At 40.5% G+C, this 16,656-nt stretch overlaps 2 protein-coding genes across 22 annotated transcripts in view; both read right to left on the bottom strand.

Annotated features, from left to right (window-relative positions):
- The window catches only part of LOC146717672 (protocadherin gamma-C5-like), a 295,905-nt gene that overhangs the window by 189,432 nt on the left and 89,817 nt on the right, over positions 1-16,656 (bottom strand). Inside the window, exon 1 of one of the 21 annotated variants that reach the window (XM_085429631.1) lies at positions 13,773-16,243. The exons of 19 other annotated variants lie outside the window; for them this stretch is intronic. In XM_085429631.1, the coding sequence (XP_085285757.1) occupies positions 13,773-16,151 (2,379 nt within the window). In that variant the 5' untranslated portion in view covers positions 16,152-16,243. Of the gene's footprint in view, positions 1-8,103; positions 10,569-13,772; positions 16,244-16,656 lie in introns of those variants that run through there. One more of the 21 variants, XM_085429626.1, reaches the window with a different exon arrangement.
- Positions 2,353-6,004, bottom strand: LOC146717673 (protocadherin beta-15-like). Its single transcript, XM_085478884.1, has one exon. The coding sequence runs from the start codon at positions 5,843-5,845 to the stop codon at positions 3,356-3,358; it is 2,490 nt and encodes an 829-aa protein (XP_085335010.1). The 5' UTR covers positions 5,846-6,004; the 3' UTR covers positions 2,353-3,355.

Raw genomic sequence — 16,656 nt, 5'->3', positions numbered from 1 at the left:
TCTGGGATGTTGGCGTTGACCTGGTCTAGTGTGTCGTTTTCCCTCATCGGAAAGGTCACGTTTTTAAAGAATTGAGGCAGGACAGATTTCAGGTTTGCGTGGTTAAAATCTTCTGCCACGATCACAGCGCAGTCCGGGTGCTTTGTAAGCTGTTTATTATTGGAGCGCCCGAGTAGCTCCATGGCTGACTTAGCATTAGCTTGCAGCGGCACATAAACTGCTATTATTGTGATCGCTGTGAGCTCTCTCGGCAAGTAGAAGGGTCTGCACTGCACCATCATATATTCTATGTCCGGGCAGCAGTGGACGACTTTAACTGTGTTGCTGGTGCGCCAGTTATTGTTTACAAACACTAGCAGACCTCCTCCACGTTTCTTACCAGACTCTTTGTTCCTGTCCGCTGTGAATGTAGCGTGGCCCGCTAGCTCAATCGCAGTGTCTGGGTTAAAAGAGTCCAACCAAGTCTTTGTGATGATCATAACACAGTAATCCAAACAGCGTGAGGTGATCCGCAGTCGTAGCTTATCCATCTTGTTATTTAGTGACCGTGAGTTGGTGAGGAAGAGGCTCAGAATAGCCAGTGGGTGTTTCCTGTGCTTCCGTCGCCTACGCCACTTTAGCGGTGGAATTGGAGTCAGTGACCCCCCGGATCTCAGGGGGAATTGAGTCCCAGTCATTGTCAGCGAAGGTGTGCAGGTTTTTGTGGTTTAGAACCGCAAGCAGTTCAGTTTTGCTGTACTGCATTTGTGCTCCTGCATGTCGGAGAAAAAGTGAAACAAAAATACACTAAATAAAAAGAAAACCCTTAAGTTGAGGAGACTGCCGGGTCGCCATCTTGGGTACTCCTCCACTCCTAGCACAGATGAAATTAGGAGCACAAATGGTAAATGGACTGGTTCTTATATAGTGCTTTTCTCCTCTCACTGAGCACTCAAAGCGCTTTATACAACTTGTGCATTCACCCAATCATACCCATACACACAAGCACTTTATCTAAGGATTTTAGTGCTTCTATCTAACATTCACTGGCATTCACACTCCGATGAATGCATCGGAGAGCAACATGGGGTTAATATCTTGCCCAAAGGATATTTGGCATGTAGACTGGAGGAGCCTGGGATCGAACCGCCTACCTTCCGGTGAGTAGGTGACCCACCTGAGCTACAGCCACCCCCTTACGACCTCAGATCCTGCTGAATTATTACTAAGCGGAGGGGGGGAGAGCACAAATGGGCCTGGAGCTATAACAGAAACACATATGAATTCATGAGGGTACTCTTTTCACGACAAAACCTCTTTGCTTCATCATCATGGCACTCTGTAGTATGCAAGAATAGGCACACTCAGGCACCTTATGCGACACAGAAACACATGCACACACTTCACAGTTTAGGTGTTGTGTAAGATTTTAACTACTGACCTGAATAAAGCTTACAGCCAAACACACACACACACACACGTATATATATATATATATATATATATATATATATATATATATATATATACACTTGTTTTTTAATGTAGGAATAAATATGATTTGCTTTTACTGTTGTGTGTTTACTGTTTTATGTCCTAAATTTAATGTTAAGTAGGCCAGGGTAGAGTCTAATAACAAAAGGAAGGGGGGGGGGGGGGGGGAGGAGAGAGAAAAACACCACTAACAGTACTTTGTTTAGGTATAACAGGTATAATATGGTCACCGATGACTACTGATGATCTTTCACACTGAGAAATAACTGTCACTAGACAATTACCAAATCATTCTAATACATCCAATTAATGTCTAAACTATAACAGTATGTAGTTATCCACATGTATTTTATTATTAAATTTGCATTTAACTTTTAAGAATATAGTAATATTATTTTCTCCAGTCTACCCGCTTGTGCCCAAACCCCCCACTTCCTTCTTTTACAAGTTCCTGCACTTGATATACTGTCTACCAAAGGCAATAAAGAACTATGAAAGGCAACTATAAAGCTCTTACATAGACTAATGCACATCTGGTAGACAAAGGCACAGGAGAGAAAAAAAGAGTCACACAAAAAAGGCAGGCAATCTCCCATAAACTAAATTTAAAATATGTGACTATGTTCTCATGAGTTCTGAGAGTGTGCAAGCGGTCACCCCCTTCCATTTAGAGGAGTAAATTAAAAAGAAATTAAAACGGGTTACCTGAAAGCAGAAGTTAAGAAGCAACAAATCAGGAACTAGTTATTCTAGTGACACACAAAGGGAATTTTCTTTCTTCTTTCACCTCACTTGTGACCACTATAAGCAGGAACTGCTCTGTTATTATTATTGTTATTGTTGTTTATGGGGGAAAAATTAGTCAGAAAGGAAAAGGGATGCTTTTCTAAAAGTTTATTTTTCATCAAATGCACAAAATCTATTGACATATGGTTCAATAAAAGGTATGTAGTGCAAAGCTTTATTTGATCCCCCCCCAAATAAATAAAAATACTGACAACCTCACAGGGGTGTACTATGTCAGCTGGGATTGGTTCAAGCCCTGAGACCCCAAGCTGGATAAGTGGTAACATAATAGATGGGCAAATGAAGGATGAAAACAATGACAAAAGTTGGCTACAGTAAAGCAAAGAGAAAAATAAAACAGGCTGAATATGGAAAATTACAATTGCAATTAATGTTTTTACTCAGGCAAAAACAAAAATACCACAGACAGAGCAAAAGACTTAGACCTAAGACTACTTCTCTTCAACTATATCACTTTCAGAAGACATAGGGATGAATGAAGAAGTCATAACGGTCTGCCCTGCATTTTGAATGCAGAAAATGAGACATTTCAACTAATGTATTTAATCAGTTATATGTTTTTCCACACTGAAAGGTATTACAAATATTATGTTGTGTCTGTTACTTGTTCAGATAAGATAAAGGGGATCAACCATAGAATATTTTTTTCTTAGATTAAAAACAGAAAATAAATGTAAAAAAATGACAGAAAATTTATAAAGTTACTAAACGCTACATTTAACTGTCACAGGCAATATAAATAAATACAATACATACTTTAGTTACACTTCTGTGATACTATGTCTAATAATATGTCAAAAGATCAACACCTATAAGTTTGAGACTACCTGTGTCCAATGTGTCAATGTGGCGGTGAAGTTGAGGTTATATATAAAAGACAACATATTCGTGCACAAATACATCCATATATAAGACAAAATATTTTAGAACCACTAGATCCATTACGTGTATATTTAAAGTAATTATATAGAAGCATTAATTATTTATTTAGTTTTTAAAGAAACCCCAGTTACAACATTTTTGTTAAAAAGGTCCATCTCAAATCCAACATGTTAAAACATGCTATGGCACACTCTCATTTGATCACATAACAGGGATGCGGTGCACCTGCCCTCACCTTCAGCGTTGCCCTGTCTGCACTGAGGCGCCTCAGTGTGGTTTTCTGATAAGCCGCACTTCTTTTCTTAAGAGTGTCGGTGTCTGTATTTGATGCGAAACGAAAATCACCTCTCCACGACCCGGTGGTCATAAAGGAATCATATCGCTCATCATTCAGCAAGGTGCCGCAACGGCTAAAATCTGCAAAACTAGAGGGGCAATAGGTCGTGGGGAAAACGGGCAGACTGGCTGTGGTTGAACGGTAAACGTAGCCACGCCGACAGAGTTTAAAATAAAACACTCCGCTGATTAGAAGGATAAACATAGAAGACACGGTTGAAAGAGCGATTATCAAATAGAGCGTTAAGTTATCGCTCTCTTGTGACTCATCTGCAAACTCTAAAAGTTCGCTTAAAACGGGGAGCCCATCACCAAGCATTATGCTGACTGTCGCAGTGGCAGAGAGAGATTCGAGCCCGTTGTCCGTTACTAATACAACAATAGTATGTTTTGGTTCATCGTCCTCTATAAATGTTCTCGTTGTTCTGATTTCCCCTGTATGCAGATCTACCATAAACACGTTAGGCCGTGTTGCTTTGATTATTCTGTAAGAAAGCCATGCGTTATGACCTGAGTCAGCGTCCACAGCCACCACCTTAGTAACCAGGTAACCTCTAGGCGCTTCAGCTGGTACCATATCTTCAGCAATGTAACCGCTACTTTGCACAGGATATAAGACCACAGGTGCGTTGTCATTTTGGTCCTTAATAAACACATTTATAATGCAGGTGGTGGAAAGTGAAGGCCCACCGCCGTCTCTAGCTGTCACTTTAATTTGGAAGTAAACTGACTGTTCGTAGTCAAACATGCGTGAGGTAAAGACCTCCCCCGTGTCTGAGTTGATGCTTAAGAAAGATGACACTTCTGAGTTTCTGTCCTTTGATATTTGGTATTGGATTTTAGCGTTAGACCCGTCGTCAACGTCTTCCGCTTTGACTTTAATGACAAACGTGCCAACGGGTTGGTTTTCCAAGATGTTGGCATTGTACTCGCTTTGCATAAATGTCGGGGGGTTATCATTTATATCGCTAATCGCGATTGGTATAACTTTTACACTAGTAAGTGGGGGAGAGCCCGCATCAGTGGCAGTTACTGCGAGGTTATACTCTGGTTGCACTTCCCTGTCCAATATTCCATCAGTCACTAGCATGTAATAGTTTTTGACCTCCGATACTAATTTAAAAGGAACATTTTTTGAGATCGTACAGGTGACACGCCCACTGCTCCCAGTGTCCATATCATATATATTAATCAGAGCAACCATAGTCCCTGGTTTGGAGTCTTCAGCCACGTTAGAAGAGGCCGACTTTATTTCTATCACGGGCTTATTGTCGTTCACGTCAATCACATCAATTATAAGTTTACAGTGTGAGGCCTGGCCACCGCCATCTTTAGCCTGAACATCTAGCTCGTGTGAGCTAGCTTCTTCATAGTCAATGACACCTGATACGCGAACTTCTCCGCTTAAAGGGTCAATTTCAATAACACCTCCCAACTTGTCAGACAGATGACTGAAGGAATAAGTTATCTCCCCATACACCCCCTCATCCAGGTCCGTGGCCTGTAGCGTGGTTATGATAGTCCCTATGGCTGAGTTCTCTGGCACAGAGGCTTTGAAAACTCGCTGGCTAAAAACTGGGACATTATCATTGGCATCTAAAACACGGATAAGGATAGAAGCAGTTCCTGATCTAGCCGGATTTCCCCCGTCAATTCCATTGATTTTCAGTACATGTTCAACTTGTGCCTCCCGGTCCAATGCCTTTTTAAGAACTAGCTCAGGATAAGCATTTCCGTTCATTTGGTTACCCATTTCCAGTGCAAAATTGTCATTCTGGCTCAGTGTATATTGACGGACAGAATTCGTGCCGAGATCGGGGTCATGCGCGCTCTCTAAGGGAAAGCGCCTCCCTAGAACTGTGGATTCCACTAAATCCAGTTTTATCTCCCCCGTAGGAAACACTGGGCTGTTGTCATTTATATCTGTAATGTCCAAAACTATGCTGAATGCTTGAAGGGGCTGTTCAAGTAAAAGCTGATACTGTAAAATGCAGGCAGTGGCTTGTGCGCAGAGCTCCTCTCGGTCTATCCGTTGGCTGATCAAAAGATTGCCTGACGCAGTGTCCAGTTCACACAGCTGGCTTGTTCCTTCTGCAACAACACGGGCTCGACGAGCATCAAGCTCTTTCACCTCCAGCCCCAGATCCCGCGCAACGTTTCCAATCACAGAGCTCCTCTGCATCTCTTCTGGAAGAACATAACGGACTTCTCCAAACGAAACAGCGGAAAGGAGACTAAGAAATGAAAAATGCAGCCACCACTTTAACTGAGGTCGACGCATCATCAATAAACATTTTTTCAGAAATGGATGCACTGTCGACATTATAGCTAAGTCGTTAACATACATCCAAATACCGAACTGAAAATGCAACTGCAATCCTGCGATTTCCTGCTTCTCTGGCTGAGTTAATCATGCTCTATTAAGAAAGCTGTCAGCTCGGATTTCTCTCTCTCTCTCTCTAACCTCTTTTTTCATCTCTCTCTCCCCCTCTCTCTAACTCCCTCTCTCAGACAGCTCCACATACAGCCTCTCTCCTTTTCTCCCCTCATATACACACACACACACGATAAAAAGAGAAATGCGCATGTATACACAGCCGCCGGTCCTAACCCAATACTCTAGTTCCACTGACACAGATAGAGGTAGACATGAGCATCCATGACTCAGACTTTATAAAAGAGCGTCACCAAGAGACTGAGAGAATAACTGCAGCTGTCTGTAATATCACCTTCCAGCACGTAACCAAAGTGAGCTCAAGTTGGGAGCTGAACATTAACTGCTAATAAGACAAATACGATCATTGTATTTGAAACAACACGATATGGACACAGTTAAAGTAATATTTATATAATGTAACAGAGTCTAGTATGGGATCCAGGATCTGATGTGGGCCCCGATTGATTATGTGATTGATTAGTATTTTGATAGACAAAGTAGTTCTGACCTACAACCACTCAATTTATTCTCTATTTATTAAACACATTGTCCCAAAAGGACAGGGACAGTAGTTATTTCTACACAAAATGTTATTTATGCCAAATCATTTGGACTTAAACAGACAGACAGGCACGCACGCACACACGCGCGCACGCACGCACGCACACACACAAAGTCATGAAATGAAAAGCAGAAGAAGTTATTGATGATCTCGCATGCTTGGCTTTACTTTGTTCAACATAATCCCTCTAGTGGCTGCTACGGAGCACTCCAGAATCCAGTTTATTTCCATAAGTAATGACACTAAGAGACAGATGAATCACTCTATCACTCTACTTCCTCTTGCTGAAACAGCAACACCATCCAGCAACATACACATAAATATATCCATGGCACTGCAGCTCTAGCTACAGATTAACAATAATATATCCACATATGAAAAGAACTGTGACTAAGTGATTATCCATACATCAGAGAACAGTAGCTATGACATGCTTATCTCAGATAAACAGGGAAGTCTAATATTAAAAGGTGGCAAGTCTCAGGGGAATGCAGTGGCAAAGGGCCTTTTCCCTCTGCACTGTGAAAAATATGACAGCTTGATACATGAGGATTCATAACGGGTTAAAATATTTCAAAAGAGAATTTGGCTTCATGGGGCATAAAACAAAGGCATATATACAAAATAAACGAATCTCACAAAAAGTAGCTGGATAGGATGATCATGCAGCTATGAAGTCTCAAACTAAATAACACTAAAACAATGCCATTTCATGTTGTACGGGTTTAGTCGGTGTAAATTAAATTAAATTAAATTAAATTAAATTAAATTAAATTAAATTAAATTAAATTAAATTAAATTAAATTAAATTAAATTAAATTAAATTAAATTAATATTAGCGAACAGTGTTGTGCCAGTGGGCAAGACATTTTGTGAAGTCATATTTTCATAAGTAACTAACTTGTGTTATTCTATAACACAGTTGTCAAACTCCAGGCCTCGAGGGCCGGTGACCTGTAGATTTTAGATGAGTCATTGATCCATCACAGCTGATTTAAAATGCTAAATGACCTCCTCAACATGTATTGAAGTTCTCTAGAGGTCTGGTAGTGAACCAATCATTTGATTCAGGTGTGTTGACCCAGGGTGGTATCTAAAACATGCAGGACACCGGCCGTCGAGACCTGGAGTTCGACACCACTGTTCTATAACATTTTTTTTTTGTGCAGCTGAAAGCCTAATAAATTAAAAATAAACAAAATAAAAGAAATAAAAGAAAATGAAAAATAAATACAATAACATAAAATAAAATATAATGATGAGATGAATTGAAAAATAAAGTAAAATAACGACATAACATAAAAAATACGAGTAAACCATAGCCAAGAAATTACGTAGCACCAAGGAGATAGAAAAAAGCAACAGTTTTCAAACATTTTCCTACACAGAGAAAAGAAAGATTGGCCAAGTGTGTGTATAGAAACCGAATACTAAATACACTTTGCACAAAATATATTCTCTAAGTTTAACTATTGGGTAAGGAAATCATGCGAGAGTTTAAAACGATTATTTTAAATGTTAACTATTTATATTCTTTTTTGTTTGTTTATTTTTTATTTTTTTAAATAAAGGCTATTGATAAAATCATTGCTATATTAACTCATACCTCTGTGCACCCGTCCAGGTCTCCAAACACATCAGCAAAATCTGATGGACTTTTCTTCAGAGTCTGGTCAGCAGGCAGCGTGTTGTCATTGTATGATGTCACAAACTTAAAGTCACTGGTTCTAGAACCTGTGGTCAGGTACGCATCATAATTGTAAGTGCTGCGTAAAGTTCCTGTGCCATCAACATCTGCGTAAGTAGGAGGGAGATAACCACTGGGGATGGCAACTGCTCCATCAAACAACAGTCTGGGCTTTCTCCTGCGACAAAACCTCAAACCCAGGATGATGATGATGAAGGTCAGGAAAAAGGTGGACACAGACACCAGCGCGATGATCAGATAAGAGGTCAGTTTGGAATTGCTCTCATTATAAGACAGATCCTTCAGTTCTGGCACCTCAGCCAAGTTATCAGAAATAAGTAAATACATGGAACAGGTGGCAGACAGAGAGGGCTGTCCGTTATCTTTCACTGCCACTACAAGGTTCTGTTTCATGCTGTCAGATTCAGAAATGTCCCGCTGTGTCCTGATCTCTCCGCTGTGGACACCAATAGTAAAAAGTCCCTGATCTGTGGATTTGACTATTTGATAGGACAGCCAGGCGTTCTGTCCGGAGTCTGCGTCCACCGCGATCACTTTGGACACCAGAGAGCCTCCGTGTGCAGCTTTGGGGACCAGCTCGGTCATGAAGGAGTTGCCCTCTGGGGAGGGGTACAGGATCTGAGGAGAGTTGTCATTCACATCTGAGATGAACACACTCACGGTCACGTTGCTGCTGAGAGGAGGAGAACCGTTGTCTCTGGCCATCACATGGACTTTAAAACTCTTGAACTGTTCATAATCAAACGACCTCACAGCATGGATCACACCCGTGTCTCCGTTCACAGACAGATAGGAGGACACTGGGGCACCGTTCACCTCACCAGCTAACAGAGAATAAACCACTGTACCGTTCTGTCTCCAGTCGGGGTCTCGAGCACCAACGGAACATAAAGTGGAGCCCGGTTTGTTATTCTCACTCACATATGCGCTGTACGACTGTTCCTCAAACACAGGTGGGTTGTCGTTGATGTCAGCTACAGATAACTGAACAGTTTTAGAAGAGGACAGAGGTGGAGAGCCCTCGTCAGTGGCAGTGATTGTAATGTTGTAATCAGACACTAGTTCACGGTCCAGTTGTCCTGTGGTGACCAGAGAATAATAGTTTTTAATAGAAGGAACCAACTTAAAGGGAACACCCTGCTGGATGGAGCAGCGGACCTGTCGGTTATTCTCAGAGTCTCTGTCCTGCACGTTAATGATGCCCACCTCTGTACCAGGTGGGGTGTTCTCTGGTATCGGATTGGTCAGCGAGTTCAGATTAACTACAGGGGCATTGTCATTCACATCAGTGATAGAAATCATTACTTTAGCGTAGGATGACAGCCCCAGCCCATCTTTTGCTTTAACGCGTATTTCAAATGATGTAGTAGTTTCATAGTCAACAGCACCAATTACTCTTATGTCACCTACTTTACGATCAATACTAAATATCTTCTTCACTTCATCAGTAACATGTCCAAAGTCATACGTCACATCTCCATTAACTCCCTCATCTGCATCACTTGCGCTTACTGTAATCACTACAGTGTTTAGAGGAGAGTTTTCAGGCAGGCTGGCTTTATAAACGGCTTGGCTGAACACTGGGGCGTTATCATTAGCATCCAACACAGTGACGTGTATTACTAATGTACCTGATCTCTGAGGAGATCCTCCATCCAAAGCTGTGAGAATTAAATTCATTTCCTGTTGTTTTTCACGATCAAGCTCCTTTTCAAGAACGAGCTCTATTGTGTTTCCATTTACAGACAGAATAAAAATTTCATTCTTTTTAAGGTTGTATTGCTGCACTGAATTTTGCCCCACATCCGCATCGTGCGCTTCTTCTATCACAAAACGAGCTCCTCTGTCAGCCGACTCTTGAATTTCTATCTCAATCCGTTCTTCATTGAATTGTGGTGCGTTGTCATTGATATCTTGAATGTGAAGGCTGATACGATGAAGCTCGAGCGGATTCCCCAGCACAAGCTCGTGTTTTAGGATACACGAAGCCTTGTCTCCACAAAGCCCCTCGCGGTCAATCCTGTCTGCAACAATCAACTCTCCGTTATTCATGTTTATGTCACAGTAACGTTTGTCGGTTCCGTCGGTGTCGATGCGGGCTCTCCTGCTGAACAGCGCGCCCGTTTTCATCCCGAGGTCTTTGGCTATATTTCCAATAATGGATCCTCGTTTCATTTCCTCTGGTAAAGAATAGCTCATGTCTCCATGAGCGACATGGAACAAAAAAAGGAGGAAAGAAAACCGACGCGAATGAAACCCAAATATGTTCGAACCCATCATACGCGATTAGTTATTAAAATCCTGAAGAATAACGAAAAAAAGAAGCTGAACCCCACAACACAAATGACAACTGCAATTCTCGGGAGGTCTCTTGGGATGCCGTCTTAATTTAGTCACAAAAGCGCAAGAATGCGCGTCCGCACTGATGAATACAGGAAATAAAAACTCATAGGGTTGGTGTTTAGCGCCACCGTGAGTTAGGTTATGCAGAAACACCTAAATAGTAAGTGTAAGCAAACGACAACAAATTTCAATTGTTTTATTGTTGCATGTAGTTATCCGCGACGTTCAAATTGAGAGAAAAGAGTCCTACAGTGTGCATTAGATAGAGTTTTGTTTAAAAAAAAAATAGCCCGTGAGAGTACTCTGAATGTCCTTATTTGTCTTCACAAAAAGTTTTTTAAAATGTAATCTCATGTATTGTTACTAAGATGATTCAGACATCTGTCGTGCGCTGTGGACTGTTCTTCACATAGCGATCATCCAGTCACACTACCTTATAATCACCAACACACATTAGACACAGCCAGGTAGTTAAGATAAATTTAGTAGCTACTGTATTCCAAGTGACACTATTATGATTGTTTTAGTTTTCATCCAGCATTGCTAATGAATCTGCATTGCTAATCTGCTGTTCTGAATTAATATTTTCACACTGCTCAGTCTGGACCTAAATATTCAACCTCAGGCATTTGCCAAAAGAGAGTATGGAAACATGTTTATGTGCTTTTAGGGTGTTTAAAAAAATATCACTGTTTAAAACACTATAGAAATGATACCAGTTGACTATTTTTCTTTTCTACATTTTTGCCTTTGTTGCACTAAAGTCAGTGAATTATTACAAAAAAATATATACAGACTCAGAGACATTCAGTTCGGTGTCTCTCTTGTTTCAATTCATTTTAAATTCCTAATAGGAAAAACATTTACAGATGCCATGATGTATATCATTCTATGCATATGCATAAAGCATGACCTCAAAATAGTCTGAAAAAATAGATCATGCATACTACTCTTTAATTATAGAAGAATCCATACTGCGCCTAGAGACTGCAGGGGCCAAACTGTTTATTAAATACACAAACTGAATGTATGTTTTCAATCAATGGCATCCTTAAAGCTTTGAGGAGACATGTGTCACATTGTATTTTCTGATGCATTTTAAAAATTGCCACAAATACTTATGATAACATGTATTAAGGTTACTATGACACACTTGCTTATTACTACATATCTTTTTTTTTTAAACTATGGCGATAAAAAGTGATTACAACACCTTGCAGTACCACATACAGTGAAGGATGCCCTGAACCACACTTTGCACTACTTTGAAAAGATGAAGCAACATCCTCTCAATTAATGGCAACAGAGATACATCATACAATGTGTCACTGAGTATGACCAAGAAAGCAACTATGCTTTACATCCAGCAATTATTGTCAGAATGCAATAAGCAACCAGACAAAGCAGCAAGGCACTGACACACACACACACACACACACACACACACACACACACACACACACACACACACACACACACACACACACACACACACACTGAAAAGCAATCACTTTAGATCAAGTTAATCCAAAGAACATACACAATATAAAAGTAAAATTAGTCTAAAATCAGTCTTTAACAGACATGTTATTTGGATTACTTGTAATAAGCGTAACAGTTTTTTTAATAACACACATCTAGACTGTATTTGTGAAAAATCAAACTCAGTTATGATAAACAATATGACCAATATTCTGGTAAAATCACAAGTTAAAGAAAAAAGATTTTCGTGGACAGCAAAAGTCAAAGCAGGAATCTTTTATGTTAAAACAGCGAACTCGTAATTAATGCTAAAGTAAAACAAAAGTCATTTATAAAGTGTATCTCTCAGTGCAATCACTACAGAGATCACCATGGCACAGTCACAATGGGTGCACATTGAAAAGCTGCAATTAACGCTATATATTCTTTGTATTTTTCCTCTCAAGCAAAATCTCCTTTTTACAATCACAGAAAGCAGGTGAGACTCAAATCAGCTGTCACAAAAACTCAAATAAAGACCAACTGCACACCTGTTATAAAATATTGCTATTAATAAAGTGAAATGAAATGTGCAAAAATATAAAGACCTACATTCGGATGGTATCATCTTTCGAAGAAACACCAGTGGGAAACAATGGTATTCACATTTTCAGTCATTTAGGGGATACATCAGTGAATCTAAAAATATAATTACACAACATATTTGAGGTGCTCAAATGTAAGATGAATTGCGTTCCATCATATGACAAAAACGTCTGTCCAAATCAAAGGATGAAAAATGACATCCAAAAGATTCACAGCAACACAGCAAATGTCACAAAGACTTTCAGTCTGAATCCCAGTAGCACAACATTGCAGGTGGAATACATATGAATAACATGTGCAAGCAAGCTGTTACAGCTGCTTTTTAGGCATATGTTATTTTAGATGGGCTAGACTTGAAGATGGATACAGTTTGGCACACAAATCTCATGCTGAAATGACACGTTAGCAAGAATGGCCAAAGATGTTCACTGCTAGTGTAATAATGTTGTGTTAAAGATCAAGATGTGGTTAATCAATAAGAGTAACTTACACTATGAAATGCAGCTCACATGTGTAATGGTTTTTAAGTCAACACTTAAATTCTGCAGCATTGAACCTGTTTTGCTCCAAAACACAACTAAATTGCATAAAAACAATAATAACAACACAGCTAAAGCACACCATGCCTTTTATGTAGTTTTTTTCCCCCAAATAGTATTATTTAATAAACAACATTAGGTTAAAGGTTAAGATTGAGGTTTTGATTATAATATGAGAATAATATTCCTGAAAAAAAGGCACTTTCATAAATTTCAATTAACAATAAATGTAGTTATAACTAACAATTGAAAAATGACATGGATGGATAAAAACAAAAGTCCAAGCAAGATGCAATAATATACCTTATGTGAATGAAAATATGTCAGGACAGAATGCGAAATTACACTAAACAAGACTTAAATCTAAAGTATGAAAAATATGATCACACACCCAGTATAGAAGAATGACCATGGTGAAATTAAACCAGTTTTAGCCACTTTAAAGGAAGATAAAAATGGGAAAACTTTAAGACAACTTGAAATGTAATGAACTACCTCTTGTACGAGTCAAACAAAAGGACAATTGTGTAAAGTTGAAGTACAAACAAAAAAATGATTTTCAGGAAGGAAGTGGGCACAAGATTGAAATATAACTGGGTTACTGCCAACAGCTCATACCTCTGTGCACCCATCCAGGTCTCCAAACACATCAGCAAAGTCTGATGGACTTTTCTTCAGAGTCTGGTCAGCAGGCAGCGTGTTGTCATTGTATGATGTCACAAACTTAAAGTCACTGGTTCTTGATCCTGTGGTCAGGTACGCATCATAATTGTAAGCACTGCGTAATGTTCCTGTGCCATCAACATCTGCGTAATTAGGAGGGAGATAACCGCTGGGGATAGCAACTGCTCCATCAAACAACAGTCTGGGCTTTCTCCTACGACAAAACCTCAAACCCAGGATGATGATGATGAAGGTCAGAAAAAACGTGGACACAGACACCAGCGCGATGATCAGATAAGAGGTCAGTTTGGAATTGCTCTCATTATAAGACAGATCCTTCAGTTCTGGCACCTCAGCCAAGTTATCAGAAATGAGTAAATACATGGAACAGGTGGCAGACAGAGAGGGCTGTCCGTTATCTTTCACTGCCACTACAAGGTTCTGTTTCATGCTGTCAGATTCAGAAATGTCCCGCTGTGTCCTGATCTCTCCGCTGTGGACACCAATAGTAAAAAGTCCCGGATCAGTGGATTTGACTATTTGATAGGACAGCCAGGCGTTCTGTCCGGAGTCTGCGTCCACCGCGATCACTTTTGACACCAAAGAGCCTCCGTGTGCAGCTTTGGGGACCAGCTCGGTCATGAAGGAATTGCCCTCTGGGGAGGGGTACAGGATCTGAGGAGAGTTGTCATTCACATCTAAGATGAACACACTCACGGTCACGTTGCTGCTGAGAGGAGGAGAACCGTTGTCTCTGGCCATCACGTGGACTTTGAAGCTCCTGAACTGTTCATAATCAAACGACCTCACAGCGTGGATCACACCCGTGTCTCCGTTCACAGACAGATAGGAGGACACTGGGGCACCGTTCACTTCACCAGCTAACAGAGAATAAACCACTGTACCGTTCTGTCTCCAGTCAGGGTCTCGAGCACCAACGGAGCATAAGGTGGAGCCCGGTTTGTTATTCTCACTCACATATGCGCTATATGACTGCTCCTCAAACACAGGTGGGTTGTCGTTGATGTCAGCTACAGATAACTGAACACTTTTAGAAGAGGACAGCGGTGGAGAGCCCTCGTCAGTGGCAGTGATTGTAATGTTGTAATTGGACACTAGTTCACGGTCCAGTTGTCCTGTGGTCACCAGAGAATAATAGTTTTTAATAGAAGGAACCAACTTAAAGGGGACACCCTGCTGGATGGAGCAGCGGACCTGTCGGTTATTCTCAGAGTCTCTGTCCTGCACGTTAATGATGCCCACCTCTGTACCAGGTGGGGTGTTCTCTGGTATCGGATTGGTCAGTGACTTCAGATTAACTACAGGGGCGTTGTCATTCACATCAGTAATAGAAATCATTACTTTAGCGTAGGATGACAGCCCCAGCCCATCTTTTGCTTTAACGCGTATTTCAAATGATGTAGTAGTTTCATAGTCAACAGCACCAATTACTCTTATGTCACCTACTTTACGATCAATACTAAATATCTTCTTCACTTCTTCTGTAAGATGTACAAAGTCATACGTCACATCTCCATTAACTCCCTCATCTGCATCACTTGCGCTTACTGTAATCACTACAGTGTCTAGAGGAGAGTTTTCAGGCAGGCTGGCTTTATAAACGGCTTGGCTGAACACTGGGGCGTTATCATTAGCATCCAACACAGTGACGTGTATTACTAATGTACCTGATCTCTGAGGAGATCCACCATCTAAAGCTGTGAGAATTAAATTCATTTCCTGTTGTTTTTCACGATCAAGCTCTTTTTCAAGAACGAGTTCTCTGGTGTTTCCGTTTACAGACAAAATAAAATTTTCATTCTTTTTAAGGTTGTACTGCTGCACTGAATTTTGCCCCACATCCGCATCGTGCGCTTCTTCTATCACAAAACGAGCTCCTCTCACAGCCGATTCTTGAATTTCTATATTAATCCGTTCTTCATTGAATTGTGGTGCATTGTCATTGATATCTTGAATGTGAAGGCTGATACGATGAAGCTCGAGCGGATTCTCGAGCACAAGCTCGTGTTTTAGGATGCACGAAGCCTTGTCTCCACAAAGCCCCTCGCGGTCAATCCTGTCTGCAACAATCAGCTCTCCGTTACTCATGTTTATGTCACAGTAACGTTCGTCGGTTCCGTCGGCGTCGATGCGGGCTCTCCTGCTGGACAGCGCGCCCGTTTCCATCCCGAGGTCTTTGGCTATATTTCCAATAACGGATCCTCGTTTCATTTCCTCTGGGAAAGAATAGCTCATGTCTCCATGAGCGACATGGAACAAAAGAAGGAGGAAAGAAAACTCACGCGAATGAAACACGAATATCTTCGAATCCATCCTAAGAGATGAATTATTAAGAGGCTAAAAAATAAGGAAAAAAATGACCTGAACCCCAAAACACGACTCACAACTGCAATTCTCGGGAGGTGGCCCTAACTGAGACACAAGAGCGCAAGAATGCGCGTCCACACCGATGAATACAGGAAATGAAAACTGTTAGGGCTGGTGTCTAGCGCCACCGTGAGTTAGGTTTTGCGGAAACACCTTAACACTAAATCTAAGCAAACTACAACTAATGCTCAGTGCATGATTTTTATCTTCTTTTAAAAAAATATTTTTATGTAGAATAAATATGTAAAATCTCAGTTACTATAAAGGAGACAATGGGAGAAAAGAGTTTTACATTGTGAATCAGGTAAACAGTTGTAAAATCAACCAAAAAAAGAAGAAGAAAACCATTCAGTCAGTAAGACAACTATAAATGTGCTTATTTGTCTTCATAAAATTATGATATCTTTAATTGTATGTTGTTGTTGTTTCTACTAAGAGGATTCAGACTTGG

The sequence above is a fragment of the Copadichromis virginalis genome, linkage group LG2 (genome assembly GCF_057382275.1).
Source record: "Copadichromis virginalis isolate Kocher_CV1m ecotype Utaka linkage group LG2, C_Virginalis_male_GT1.1, whole genome shotgun sequence".
NCBI lineage: Eukaryota > Metazoa > Chordata > Actinopteri > Cichliformes > Cichlidae > Copadichromis > Copadichromis virginalis.
Note: the sequence above shows the minus strand (reverse complement) of the source record. Positions and strands in the feature narration are given on the sequence as shown.

Bases quoted from the DNA above. Each gene is read 5' to 3' on its own strand.
- LOC146717673 (XM_085478884.1), bottom strand. From the start codon at position 5,845: ATGTATGTTAACGACTTAGCTATAATGTCGACAGTGCATCCATTTCTG.